The 14,497-nt window shown below is 51.6% G+C and overlaps 1 protein-coding gene across 1 annotated transcript in view; it reads right to left on the reverse strand.

The window, feature by feature from the left end:
* CLMP (CXADR like membrane protein) overlaps nt 1-13,858 on the reverse strand; it is a 95,958-nt gene extending 82,100 nt beyond the window's left edge. Inside the window, exons 1-2 of the mRNA XM_032868772.1 lie at nt 13,721-13,858; nt 12,996-13,319 (exon numbers count right to left, since the gene is read on the reverse strand). Coding sequence (XP_032724663.1) covers nt 12,996-13,026 — 31 coding nt within the window. The 5' untranslated portion in view covers nt 13,027-13,319; nt 13,721-13,858. The remainder of the gene's footprint in view (nt 1-12,995; nt 13,320-13,720) is intronic.
* Nucleotides 13,859-14,497: the final 639 nt, after the last annotated feature.

The raw sequence follows: 14,497 nt of genomic DNA on the forward strand, positions 1-14,497 counted from the left end.
TCTACTGGGCGTGGGACTTGGAATAGAGAGAAAGTTGACAAATGTGGGTTGTGCTTCTTTGAGTGTGAGGCCGCTCTGCCAGCCCAGAAAGACGAATGTCTTTTCCTTCCCTTGCCCAGTGCCTGGGATTTTATCGGTTGACGGTCAGGTTCAAGAGCACAAAGATCCCAGAAGATAACATGCCACTGCCATCACGCAACAGACTTAAACCGTAGCTTGGACTGAGGTTTACTTTGAGAAAAGCCAAGGTCTAGCGAAGCTGTTGGGACACAGCAGGAGGGGACAGACTCCTCTCCCGGAACACAGACTCAATGGGTTCTTGTTTGCAAAGCTGGGCTCAGCTCTGGCGAGGAAAAGCCAGGCACCCAACAGGAAAACAACGATGCAAGTTCCGAATACAGCTTTTGCAGCCTCCTTATTCCTTCAGTAACTAAGTCCCGAGAGCCTGCTGTTTGTCACACCTGGCTCTGTTCTATGCTGTGATCCTGTGTTTTATTCCCCGTGTCGGAGTCCCCGACCCCAGGAGCAGAGCCTGCGGCGTGCACTCTGGTGCGTGTGCTGTCTGCTCCTGATGGCGCCGTCCTCTCCCCAGTCCCAGGGAAGGAGAAGCCAGGGAACTTCACAGCCTTTATAAAAACATCATCATCTCACGGACAGAAGAGCTTAAACAGGGGCGCCTGGGTGGCTCAGTGGGTTAAGCCTCTGCCTTGGGCTCAGGTTATGATCTCAGGGTCCTGGGATCGAGTCCCGCATCGGGCTCTCTTTTCAGCGGGGAGCCTGCTTCCCTCTCTCTCTCTCTCTCTGACTGCCTCTCTGCATACTTGTGATCTCTCTCTCTCTGATAAATAAATAAAATCTTAATTAAAAAAAAAAAAGAAGAAGAGTTTAAGCATGAATCCCGTCATGCCCATACATGAGGGAGTCAAGACACGCTCCAACCTTTCAACCCAGTTGCGCCACATGTGTGACCCCGGACTCCTTTCTTCCTCAGGCTATAAAGCCAAAGTTGTGTGTGTGAACACACATCATGGAAGGTTACAGCCACACTTTTCCCAGGGCAGATAGGTGAGGTAGGACTCTTCCGCTTCCTCAATTCCTGTCAAAGGCAACTTGGATCCTGCTCTGTAGCTCCTTAGAGGTTTTTACGTTCTGTGGGGATCCTGTACAGGTCATACAGTCTGGTTCAGTGGGCCTGGGGTGGGGCCTGAGAGTCTGCCCGCCTCAGCCAGCTCCCTGGGAGGACACGGCCGCTCGTCTGAGGGCCACACTCTGGGTAGCAAGATGGCTGACCAGCAGAACAGTCTTCTTGGGACCATCATGGCTTCAGCACTGAAAATCCAGTGTTCTGTGGCTGAAAAACCCCTCAGTCCTGGGCAAATCAGGATGGTCAGTCACTGTACATCTTAGATCTCAAGGCCTCCCAGAGTAGAGAGCAGCCATAGCTGGCAACAATCTTTCATGGAGCGCATGCACGCTCAGGGAGCGGCGGTGGCCATGGGGCCACAGAGGACTTTACATGGGGGCAGTGAAGGGTCCGCTGAGTGCTGTGGGATGCTGCGGCCACTCATGAGGGAGCTCCTGGTCCTGCAGAGGAGTGGGATGAGCAATGAATTGGGGGCCAGGAGAACTAGCTTCTTGTTCTGGTTCTGCTACTAACTGGGGAAAATTTCCTCATCTCTGATCCTTTTTTTTTTTTTTTTTAAGATTTTACTTATTCATCAGAGAGAGAGAGCACAGCAAGGGGAGCAGCAGGCAGAGGAAGGAGCAGGCTCCCCACTGAGCAGGGAGCCCGAGGCAAGACCCGATCCCAGGAGCCCAGGCTTATGACCTAAGCAGAAGGCAGACCCTTAACCGACTGAGCCACCCAGGCGCCCCCTTCTGATCCTTTTGTATAAAATAGAGGCTGACAATATCTGCCTCACGATGCTGTCATAAGGATCTAACATACTCATAAGCACTAAGCCTGGAAATAAAATAAAATAAAATGAAAAATACCTTTAAATCTCACCAATGCTTTCTGTCATCATTAACTGACAGGTATCTCTTCTGTGTTTCCTGCCTCAGTGACAGAGCCCTGGTTAGCGATCCACCAAGACAGAGGAGAAAGGAAAGACGAAGACTTTTAATTCCATGTACTCAGGAAGGAGCCTTCCACCCCCAGAGGGCCTGCAAAGGGCCAGGGAATGAGTCGGTCAGCATGGCTGGGTTGGCCTTCTCCGCTAATGAAGCTAAAAGTTCAGAGGATGCTGGAAGGAAAAGCTACATGTTCTCCAAATTATTACAGTACATGGAAAATAAGTCACCAAAGTATAAAAGGCCTGAACGACCTCAGGGCCCCCACCAGCTGTCTTACCACCTCCCACCAACGGACCTGCTCACCACAGAGCTCAGACCACCTGACCTCTCCTTACAAGGAGAGGATGTAGGTCCCTTCAGGGAGCAGCTAAGTGTGGTTGTCCCCCCAGAGGTGGGAGATATGCTGGGCAGGCCACTCTCCCTGCAAATATGTCCACTATCTTCTGTTCCATGCCTAAGATGACCCTTTTCTCCCTGGGGTCTTTTTGATGATAAAGAATCCTCATTAAAAAAAAACCCTAGGAAGAGGTCACTTTTACTTTTATAAGCTTATATTTTACATTTTACTGTACTTAAGTAAAATGTACTTTACATTTTACTGTACTATACTTAAGGATGAACTTTCTCATCCTTAAGTTTGCTCACTCATTCATCCACTCTCCAAGTATCGACTGAGTGTCAGCCACTGGGCTTGGAATCGCAGACGGTAGGATCCTGCCCCTGCTCGCAATCCCACAGCATCGACAGAGAACCCCAGACGCCCGCACGATGTGGCGCAGCTACTCCAATGGGAGTACGGGGGTGCCATGGGAGTACAGACGGGTGAGCCGTGCTCCCTGCCTGGGACAGTCAGGGGAGCCTTCCCGGGGCAAACGGTGGTGGAGCCTGTGGTCTTGAAGGTGAGGTGGGCGCCGATCGAGGTGGGGGAAGGGTGAAGAGGCAGCCGGGTAAAGAGAAATTTGTGGCCGACAGCATGGAGGTGCTGATGAGCAAGGCGCGAGCCCGAGGGCAGCCCGGGGCACGGCCCACAACAGCTTAGATCCTTCGAGAGCGGAACCTCTTAGGAGGGCTTCTTTGCAGAGGGTGTCGGTGTGAAATTGGAGATGTGGGATGGGGGACAGAAAGGAAAAGAGGTGCACACCAAAGATAAGCTTTACAAAGTTCACACTTGTGCTGTCTTCTTCTCTCTCTGTATCTTCCTGTTTGTCTCTGTCTTGCCCTCTGTGTGTTTCTCTCTCTGTCTTCTGTCTCTCTCTGTATCTGTTCTCTGTCTTCTTTTTGTCTCTACCTTTCTCTCTGTATCTCTGTTTCTGTCTCTCCTTCTGTTCTTCTCTCAGCATCTCTCCAACTCAGTGTGTGTGTGCCTCTGTATCTGTCTCTCCCTCTGTCTCATCTCTCTATAAGTGTCTCTGTCTCTGTCTGCATGTCTCTCTCTCCGTGTCTCTCTGTCATTAAGTGCCAGATCCGAGAGCAGGACATACTGGGCCCAAAGAGAGAGGGAAAGAGCCAGGGGGAAGGTCAGGCTAAGGTGGCGGGCATGTGAGGGGCTGTCGCTGGATTCCTCAGGGCTTGGCAAGCTGCAGGACTCCAGGAACAGGGAGTGAGAGGCAGGGCAGCAGAGAGGATGGCTGGGGAGAGGTGGCCCCATTTCTGCCTCTCCTCCTTTGCAGGGCAGAGAGGGGAAGGGGGGAGCCGGCTGCACTTGGCCATTGGCTGGAGGAGCCCCGGGGATGGAACTCCATCAGAGGGAAGCAGATGGAGAGCAGGCCTCCGCTGGAAACCCAGACTCTACCTGCCTGGCCCAGGGATCATTCTGAGTGGGAATTGTAGGTCTGCAGAAATCTGGGACACTCGGCTTCACCCTGTTTAATGAAGAGGGATGTCACAGTCTCTGCTGTTCAGGTCAGTGGAAAAAACAGACATTTTCCTTCTCACCTTGAGGTTTTCCTGTCCTCCCAAATTTAAAAAGGAAATATAACTCAACATGTCTTGACTGTGGGTGTTGGGAGCACTGCGGTCTAATTTTGGTCGGGACAAATGACTGCCTGAAAAGGGGAGAATGCAGGGACTTGCGCCTCCTTCTCAAGCCACATCCTCAAAGAGTGGGCACACCTTGGTCCCCAAGCGACCTCCCGGCTGTGTGTTGCGACACGGATGCTACCCGTCTGTCTCTTCACTCCTGTCTTCCCCAGACCAGTGCTGGAGCAGGAGGCAGAGGGAACGTACAACAGAACACCTAACCTCTTAAGTCTCCCCTTTCTGACCTGTGAAATGGGGATAATTCCTGCCTCGCAGGCTGTTGTGAGGATACGAGAAATCACTTGTACGAAAGTCCCTAGTACAACACCGAGAACATAGCAGATGCTCAGTAAAACATGATCTGATGCCAAAAGGAGAAATGAGGCCTACGGTGTCGGCCCAGCCGGGGCAGCCAGAGTAGGCACAGCTAACCGGGAGTGTGCAACATGGAGGGCAGAGCCTGGGAGAAGGGCTCACAGCGAGATGCCATCCCAGCTGCAGCCCACAGACACTCTGCCCAGTGGGGTGAGGAAGGGCACCTCTTGCCCACGGCTAAGTGACACAAAGCAGTCCTCTCCCAGAGCAGTGGCAGGCAGTCAGCTGGGGTCCCAGAGCTTGGCGGCATTCCCCAAAGGACATCTAGGAACTTGTCTGCAGGCTGGAGGAGCAGCCGTGGCTGAAGCTCTAAAGGCTGGCCTGGCTAACCTGGCATCCGCTGACTCGAGGCAGAATATGCCTACGTCGTCCCCACCCGCATGGGCTGACCCTCTCCCAGCAAGGACACTCACAGCCACAACCACAGCCATTTATTCACTGTACCAAGCAGGACGCTGAGATTCCTTACATGTGTCATCTCACTTAATTGTCATGAGAAACCTAAGACATCATTATTAGAGGCAGGGACCGGGGAGACAAGTAGGGGCCAGAAGGTGAAGGTCCCGCGATCCCGAAGTGGGGGTTCCGAGGACCCCGGGGCCCAGCTCTTAGAGAAGTTGCTGCCCTGTTGGTCTACATGGAAGCTTTCTCTGCCTCCCCCTGCTCTTCCCTTGAAGAGTGATTGGAAATAATAGAACTGTCACTGGAAGTAATGAGAAGTGACAGAGGCTGGGTTAGAGGCTCATTGCTCCAAGTCTGAACCATCCCGACAGACACAAGCCTAAATTTAAACAATGAAGTCACAAAGCAATTTCCCCCTCTGAGATTTGATTTCCCCGCCCTCCCACCAAGAAAAGGAAGACTATGGCAGGGGCTGAGTCTCTGTTCGATACAACGGATTCCTTCTGGAACAGAAAAGTCCTTCTTGGCTTGATCCCATTTGCTTTCCATGCAGACAAACACCAGTTACAACCCTTAATGAGCAGACCACCATTCTTAATGAAGAGATCCAAATTCATCGATATACTTCTTTCTCTTTTTCTTTTCTTAACATCCCCTGAGGGATGCAGGAGTTGAGGTAGCTACGTAGCTGGCAGGTTGTGATGAAGAATGAGACCATAATTCTCAAAAGGGAAGGACATTGGGAGGTTTAATCCCTCTAGGAAGCATCTGGCTGAAGGCCAAGGACACACACTGCTTAAATATCCTTTCTGATGATGAGGTGGGGTGATCTATCAACCCATCCGCTGTTTCTTTAGCACCAACCTCAAGACGTGAAAGTGCTGTGAGGGACAGAGGAACATCAGGCCCAGTCCCTGGAGACCTACAGAGAAGAAATACCCTATTTCCACAAGACAGCTCATAATTAAGTTCCTTCCTCCTTGGGACGCCTAGAAATCTTGGTACTTTCCTCGATGCTAGTAGCACTTTCATATATCTGTAATTCCCTGTTCAGGCCTACGTTGCCCCCAGAGGCCTGGGTTCTCAGATGGTGGAAACCATACCCTTCGCATTAACGGAGTCTCGGAGCCTAGGACGGAGCCTGAACCAGACAAGGTGCTCCCCTTCTACAGCTCTTCTGTGAGAGTTTGTGGATGAAGTAGAAATTGTGCACACGGGTAAGGGAGGCTGAGGAGCAGCGCCACCATCCATGAAGACGCATGAGCTCAGAGAAACTCCTCTGTGAACACCAAGAACCCAGCGGTTTAGCTTAGCTTTTCTCCCTTTTCTACTTCTACGCCTTCCTCTTCCCCCTTCTCCTCTCCTTTCTCCTCCCCTGTCACCTTTCCGACCTGAACTCCCCAGATCCCCCTTGCTGCCTCACTGCAGAAGAGCCTGCCATATTCCCCACTGACTGGGGAACCATTCCAAAGATGGCTGTCGCCCCTTCCGCTCTTCCCAGGAAGGAAACGGCTTTCTCCCTGGCTTTCCACTGAAACGAAGCAGCCTTCAATCTTATCACCACCAGACTCTGGCTGATGCTAGTCACACAGTGATCCAGCTGCCTGTCACTAGCAAAATAAAGGTTGTTTGATTTCAGCATTCCTTCCCACTTTGGTCTATATGGTGCCAAAGGAAATAAACTTGTATTTTTCCAGAATCCAGACAGTTAGGAAGTTCAGATAACTAGATTTTTTTTATATATATAGTCTGCATTCTTTTTTTGGGGGGGAGAGGTGGGAGGCAAAGAAGTGAAAACTGGTGGAAAAAGGAATTTAACTAGAAAAGCAACATATAAGGCAAGTCATACCGAATCACACACCTTCACCACCCATGGTCTCAGGACTGTGTGCTAAGAAGAACAGCTCATGAATCTGACCCCACAGAAGGTCAAGGTCTCCACAATAACCTTGAGTACTATAAGAGTCTTCTGATTAACCATAAGAGCTAGTAATCCCTCTAAGAGAGATGAAGGAATTCTAAATCACAAACAATAGTCATTAACCCAAACAAATCAGATTAACCATTTGAATGAGGTAAGGGGAAAGGGGTAGGGGATAAATGTTCTCACTGAGTTTTCCACTGTGGGATTTATCTTTTGGCCCCCTATAAACGAAGCCTCTGCTTCTTGGTAACACAGAAGCCTTGATTTCAGAACTGTGTCCCTCCTGGGAAATGAAAAGCAAATGGTGAATTTTGCTTGCAAACAGTTTCACACATTGGGCCCCCTACACAGAGATCTACCAAGGCATCCATGTTTGGGCCTGTTATGTAGGTAACTGCTTAGGATAAGGTCCTCTGGGTGAATATTTCAGTTGCTATCCTTCCAGGGCATAGGTCTCTGATCATCCTACCCTGACCTTCAACAATGCTCCCTGGCTAACAGTGCTGCAAACAATACTTCCACTACTGCTCTCTTCACATTAGGGGGCTGACCCTTCTAGATTTATAATCACATGCAACCAGTTGCTATGAGTGGACAGTGCCTGAAAAAAAATCAGATAGTCATGGCCACACCCATGTGTTCCTAAACACAACCACATCTCCACCAGCCGGCATTAAAAAAAAAAAAAAAATCAGAAAATATTAGTGGTATCAGGAAACATAGAGATAACCTTAGTCTAATAATTTCATTTTGCAGAGAACGAAACTGAGGCTCAGAGGGGTACGACTTTCCCAGAATAACCTAGCAAAGTTACGAAGGCGCTAGAGCTACTGGTTTACCATTCTATTCCTTATGCACACGTGCACACACACACACACACACACACCCCTCTTTGAGACTTTGGGAATAATCCCCTCTTCTTGAATATACCAGACATCCTACAAGGCACAGTAGACGTTTCCAGGATTTCCACTTAGGATGGCCCAATTGAAATGTTACGACATCTGTCCTATTTTTCAGACAATTTTTCAATGTAAAAACCACTGCCAATTATTCAGCATTTAGCTCATTTAACTGGCGCATCTGACAGCAGTTGTGATCTTAGAGCTCAACTACATGAGCTGAGAAGAAAGGAGAGACTTTTTCTATTTCAAGAATGTGTGAAAGGACAGATTATGGAATTCGGATTCTAGTCGTGGCCCTTCTACGAAGCTAGCTATTTAACTTAAGCCAAGTCCCTCGGAACTTTGGTTCCTTCTTCATCATAAAAAAGGGGGTAGGGAAAAAGGGGAGTACGTTTAGATGAAGGATTTACTTGCGTAGGAAGGGCATCAGGAGGTCAATGAATCCCTAGAAGTTCTAGACAAAGTTCAACGTATATGTGTCTTTTTCTGAGGAGTGGTTTCGTGGTTTTCATTAGATTCTCAGTGGGGACTGCGATTCTAAATTTTAAGAACCTTTGATTTTTAGATAGTCTCTTAGCTTTGCCCTAGTTCTGACAATCTTTGACTCCATCTTTTAAAAATGTCTGTCTAGTTCATTACCATTAGGTACATTCATGAAATATACTCCACTCATGTGTACACTGCCCAGCTAAGTATAAGACAAAAATAGGATGAGACAAGACATGAGCCTACTGGGAAAGTATCATTATTATGACCATCATCATTAATGTGGGAAGATGAAGGCAAGGCATAGAATCCTACTGAGACCTGTCACTGAACTACAGACCAATGTACTGTGCAATCAAGCCTTCCTCAAACTCATTTTCTTAGAAATAAAGTTCCTTCCCCACCCTGGCAGAAATTTCAATGAAGAAGTTTATTGTGAATAACAAAATAAGTTTGTGTAACAAATACATTTTCTGGACCCTGTCCGTGTAATGTTCTGTGCATAATTTTTTTAATGGTACTGGTCCTATTTGCATTAATGGACAGGAAAACACAAAAGCAAGTTGAGTTAAAACTGGGCTCCTCACGGGGCATCTGAGTGGCACAGTCAGTTAAGCATCCAGTTCTTGGTGTGGGCTCAGGTTGACATCTCAGGGTCATGAGATCGAACCCTGCATCAGGCTCCATGCTCAGCACAGAGTCTGCTTTTGGTTCTCTCTCCTTCCCACTTGTGCTCTCTCTCAAATAAAAAAATAAATCTTAAAAAAAAAAAATGACACAATTGTGTCATTCCACAGAGTAATAATCCTCCCCATTTTTCACCTCTCTTGAACTTAAGTGTTTCAGATGTTTCAAAAACCCGATTATCTTAACAAATGGTCCCCAGCTTTGAGTCTCTGCAAGGTACGGAAAGGGGAACACAGTTGAATGGGACAGCACCCAGTCTGCATAGAGCTTAGGCTCTTACTAGAGCCTGAGATGAGCATTTAGATCACCATCACGCAAAAACCACGTAACAGAAAGGCTACTGTGATTCTAAAGAAGAAAAGCCTATCTTGGTCGGGGGAAATTGTGGATGGGCCCGTGAAGGAAGTGGTCTTTGAGAGGAGATCTGGAGGGGGAACGGAATTTTGATCTGCAGGAGCAGAGAGCACGAGTACATCTTTGCTGGAGGGATTATCATAAACAAAAGCATAGAAACAGAAAGAAGCATGAGGCCTGTTTAGGGCACAGGAAAGCAGCCCGATTCCCTGCAGAGCCTCCTGGGGTGGGACGAAAGGAGGTGTGATTGACACCGCGTGTAACATCTTTAACCTGAGAATGAAGTGTTTGTACTCGGTATTATAAGCAATGAAGATTTCCAAAGGTTTTTGAAGGAAGGGACTAACGTCATAGAATTATAGAATTTTTGAATTAAAGAACTCCTTACCTCTGCTTTAGGGACAAGAGAGTCAGAACAAGAACGCAGAAAGTTTGCCTGTTTCCTAAGTCCCAATTGTTTGCCTTAATACCAGCTGCCTCACCAGGTCATGCTGGTAGCAGTGTGTAGGGTAGAGAAAAGAGCTCAGGCAGGAGACCAATATGGCAGCCATTATGGGAGTCCAAGTGAGAATTTAAGGTGGAATAATGAGGACCTGAGCATGGGCGGTGGGGGGATGGTCAGAGGAGGGGGAGCCCATGAAGTATCCCTTCTCTCTCCTCCGTGGAGCTCGGAACATTACTTGTACATTCACATTAGAGAGGTGTGGCAGGTCCAGAAAACATGAAGTCAACTGGTCCACCCTTGCAAAAAAGAGGCCAGAAATCATTCCAGCAATTATCTTAAGCAGCCTGGAGCTATTCCTTTAAGGGACCAGTAGACGATTTTAGGATTCAGGCAACTCTGAGGGTTTTCTTTCTGGCTTTGCTAGAGGGCCAGGCATACCGCAGCTCAAAAGCCCTTAGCAAATAAGGTTCATCCAGCCCACGGAGTGACTCCCTAAGGGGCTTCTTAGCCACAAGGGAATGTCTGGCATAGAGGGGTCCCCCTCAGGGGCCGATCTCTGGATCACCAGCATCACCTCAGGTCTCCTGCCTTGTCCCTCGTCCGTACCCTTCAGCTCATCAACTCTGACTTTCTACCTGAACCGGGATGTCAGGAGTCTGAGTGTGTCTGACAAAGAACACAGACGTGGCAAAAGCTGAACAGTAGGTGTGAATGGCAAACATCCAGTTGTGCAGAACGCGAAGTCTGGAGTCTACTTTTTCTCCTCCACATGGCCTTCTGTTGGCACTAATTTTATAAGGACAGAACCAACAAAGGAATCATGAGAGGCAGCCTCTATGATAAAGAGACCATCAGCCCAACAGATTGTTTTCTCACCAAAGGAACGGTCACACGTCATCAGCACTCAGTAAAGAAGGGACCATGAATCAATAACATCTTTTGATGCCTGTCTTGTCAGTTCCTCTTTCTCATGAACTAAGATGACTGTGATCAAGGCCAGTCACTTGGTTGCAAATGACTGTGCAGGACGAATGTCACTTTTCACTTTCCACCATCAACTGTGCCCTGTTGGGGCTGGTAGAGAGCCGGGGTTCGAACACACTTAGCTTAGTTTTCCATCCCTTCCGCACACCCTTCCTCCCCCAGTCCCCTCCTTGAGGTCAGGTTCACCCTGACATCTCACCCTTCAGGAAGAGGGCTAAACCGGATTTCCCAGCAAAGAACAACTTTGGTAAGCCCTTCTCCAGTGACAGAAGGCTGTGTAGACAGGGCGGTTTAGCGAGCACTCTCTCAAGGCAAACAACCTACATTCAAATCCTATCTCTGTTAATTACGAGGTAGCCTCGAGCAAGTTATCTGACCTATTTACACCTTGATTTCTTCAGCTGTAAAACAGGGAAAATAACAGCGGGTAGCCCATAGGATTGGCGTGAAGGGTAAATGAGTTAACAAGATAGTTACTCTCAAGGGCTCCGCCTAAGTACTTAAAGAATTCCAGCTGTTTTTAATAAGGGGGATCTGATGTTTGAGCCTAGTGAACATCTGGTGATCCACAGCTTAGGGGCAGAGGCCGGTAAGGGTGACAAAGGTGCCATCCAACTGTGCCAGTTGTGCACAGGAGAAGGATTGCCAATACTTGGCCGGTATCTGAAGGAGCTGAGAAGCTACTGGCCTCTCACCTGCCCCACTTGAGCCAACCATATAGGCTAATGCACCTTTTTTATTTCTCTACCTCGGTGATTACCGATCTGAGGTGGCCTAGAAGGACATGCTTGTGGCAGGTTATAGGTTTAAAAACAAAGGAGAGAGAGAGGGGGGCACCTGTGTGGCTGAGTGGGTTAAAGCCTCTGCCTTCGGCTCAGGTCACCATCCCAGGGTCCTGGAATGGGGCCCTGCATCGGGCTCTCTGCTCAGCAGGAGCCTGCTTCCCTTCCTCCCTCCCTGCCTGCCTCTCTGCCTACTTGTGATCTCTGTCAAATAAATAAATAAAATCTTTTTAAAAAGAGAGAGAGAGAGCTCTAGAAATCCACACCAGGGAGGCTTTTACGTGCTTCTTCACTTTGGTGTGGGGGTTTTCTAGGCATCAGGCCCTGCCACACCCCCTGGTGTTTCAGGCTGTCAGAGTGACAAGGGATTTAGGAACCGTTTAATTTGCTTGCTTTGAAGCTAAGGAAACCAAAGCCCCGGGTAGTGAGTTGTCCAAGATCACCCAGCTGGTCAGCTCAAAACCAGGACTAGCTCTCAGGAGGTCTGATGTCCTGCATCGTGCTCACTCTACAACACCCAACTGGCTCTTTGGTCTTCTGAACCCTGGCTAACTTTTCATCCTGTCCCCAGGGAGCTCCCCACACATCCCTGGTGCATATCATGGCTTTTCTTCCGCTCTCCTGCCTGCCTTCCCTGCCCCTGCCACCTCAGACACTACTGGTCTTCCTGCCTGCTCTTGTCCACACACATCCTTGATGCTACTGTCCTGCCCGGTCCTGCAAACCTTCCTGCTTCCAGTCCAAGTGAGAATGTGCCCCAGGGCCTCTGGGCTTTCAGGAGTCCCCCCTGGGTGACACCCAGCTGGACATCCCGAGAGCTCTTCTCTTTGCCCCAGAGCCTGCTTCTCTCTGTCCTTCCATTCCACTCCATTTTCCTTCTGTCTTCCTGACACTCCGCTGCTCAATCTCCCTCAGTCTTGCGCTTCTGCTTCATATCCCCCGTTTTCCTCTTTTCTCCCGAGCTCCCAGCCCCTTCGGCTTCTCCCTCCTCTTGCCCTCCCTGGGTCGTTTTCCCTGCTCCCGGTCCTGCCTGCGCTCTGGCCTTTTCCCCGTCCACCTTTCCGTCTCCTCCGTCTCTTCCTCGATTCCCTCGCGCCTCCGCTCCAACACATCTGTTTCTAATCTGAGCCCTCGAGGCGCCTGTTTGAAACAAAAAACTCCCCCCACCCTCAGGAACCTGGCACAAAAATTCCTGAAGAAACCTTCCTCCCTTCCCCAATTCTCCCGCCCCCCCCACCCCGCCCCGCGCAAGACTCCCGAAACTAAACACCAGCCGCCCGCCCGCCCCCCAACCCCCAACCCTCCACCTCGGACAGTTCACGGCCAAACTCCACCAGGAAACACCCCCGGCCCCAGCTCGCTCCCGGGCCCAGATGTGTGAGGCATTTTCGATGGCCGACTGGGCGGGCCTGGGCTGCCAGATGTGCGCCTCCGGAGCGCCGAGCGGGCGCCGAGCCGCGCGCTCTCCCCGGGGGCTGCGGGGACCCGCGTTCGGAGCCCGGGGCTGGCGTGCGCGGGGGCCGCCCGGCGGGTCTCCCGCGCTGCCGAGCACTCACCTAGCCAGAGGAGGACGCGGAGGAGGCTCATCCCGATGCCCGGGCGCGGGCGCTTCCCCGCTCAGGCGCTGCAGGGCTCCGGGGCGGCCGGGCGCAGCAGACGGACCTTGGACGAGCTGGGCGCGGCGCCTCGGGGTGCGCGCGGGGCGGCTGCGGCCATGTGCCGGCGCGGGAGCCCGCCCCGCGCCCCGTCCCCGCGCCCGGTCCCCGCAACCCCCCTGGCGCAGAGGGGCTTCCAGCGCTCGCCCGGACGGGAGCGGGGACCAGGGTCGCGAAGGGAAGGGCCAGGCGGAAAGACGCTACCGCTTCGCGGAACACTTTTCCCTGTTTGGAAAGAAAAAGAAGTGAAGAAAGAGGTGGGGGGGGGGAAGAGTGAGCTGGAACCACATGGTCGCCTCCCACCCGCAGCCCCTCCCTCGCCCTCCCCCCGCGCCCCCGCCCGCGCCCGCGCCCGCCCTCGCCCTCGCAGCTCGGGGCCCGCGGGCCGGGCCGCACCGGCTGGAGCGGAGGAGCCGCGGCACCGCGGCCACGAGCGGAGGGCCGAGGCCTTGCCGGGCTTCAACGTCTCGGTTCCCACTTTGTCCCTCTCTCCACTTCTTTCCTGCATCTCCTTTTTCTACCCACCCCACTCCAATTCTCTCACGAATCTGCTCTTCTTCCTGCCCCCTTCTTCTCTCTCCCCCCATTTCTATCCCATTTACATTCTCTGGGCTCCCCTCTCTCACCTCGTCCCTCCTCTCCCTTCTTCCCTCGCTGCTTCTCTCCTCTCCTCTGCGCTCTCTGTCTGGTTTTGTCACAGGAAACCACAGGCTGACCAGAAGGACGATTAGGCGTGGAAGGGACAGCGGAGACAGCCTAGCAGCCGTCCGCTTGTTGCTCTCCTGGCTTCCCTGCCTGTTTTGGCATCCCAGCCACCGTGCGCCCGGCCTTCCCTTGGCCTTTCGCACCCGCTCTTTCTCCTTCTGCTGTCAGGAGTTACGGCGGCCCATCCTCGGATCCGGACCCGGGCAGAGCTAAGCTAGCCTTCCCCACCAGGCCCCCCCCCCCCGCGTCCCCCGCCCGGGAGTGGGGCCCCGGAACTCAGGGGAACCCGTCCGCTAGGAAGCACTGGGGCGAGGTGCGCTGCGCGAGATGCTGGCCAAAACATGCATCACTCCCTTTCAGAAGGAAAAGGCGTGGAATTCCCTCTGCATGGAAGGGCCGCGCTCTGGGGCTCCAGGGACCTGGCCTCTAGGCCCTCCAGGGACCTAAGGCCAAGGCAAGGGGGGCTCCGTGCACTCCGGGTTGGGACTCTCCCGTTGAGCAGCAGTGGCCGTGCGCAGGTCTCCACGGCCCAGGGCTCCTGCGGGGCACACCTATCCTGGACTCTGAGAAACGCTGGTCGCCTGCGCTCTCTGGTTCCCAGACTCTGGATGTCCCTGGCGCTGTGGCTTTTCCTTCAGCCACACTGAGGCGGGAGGAACGACTCCCCTTCAGCCTCACCTGTGTCTATAAACCAGTTG

Source organism: Lontra canadensis, unplaced genomic scaffold (assembly GCF_010015895.1).
Source record: "Lontra canadensis isolate GAN:19392208 unplaced genomic scaffold, GSC_riverotter_1.0 scaffold36, whole genome shotgun sequence".
Classification (NCBI taxonomy): Eukaryota; Metazoa; Chordata; class Mammalia; order Carnivora; family Mustelidae; genus Lontra; species Lontra canadensis.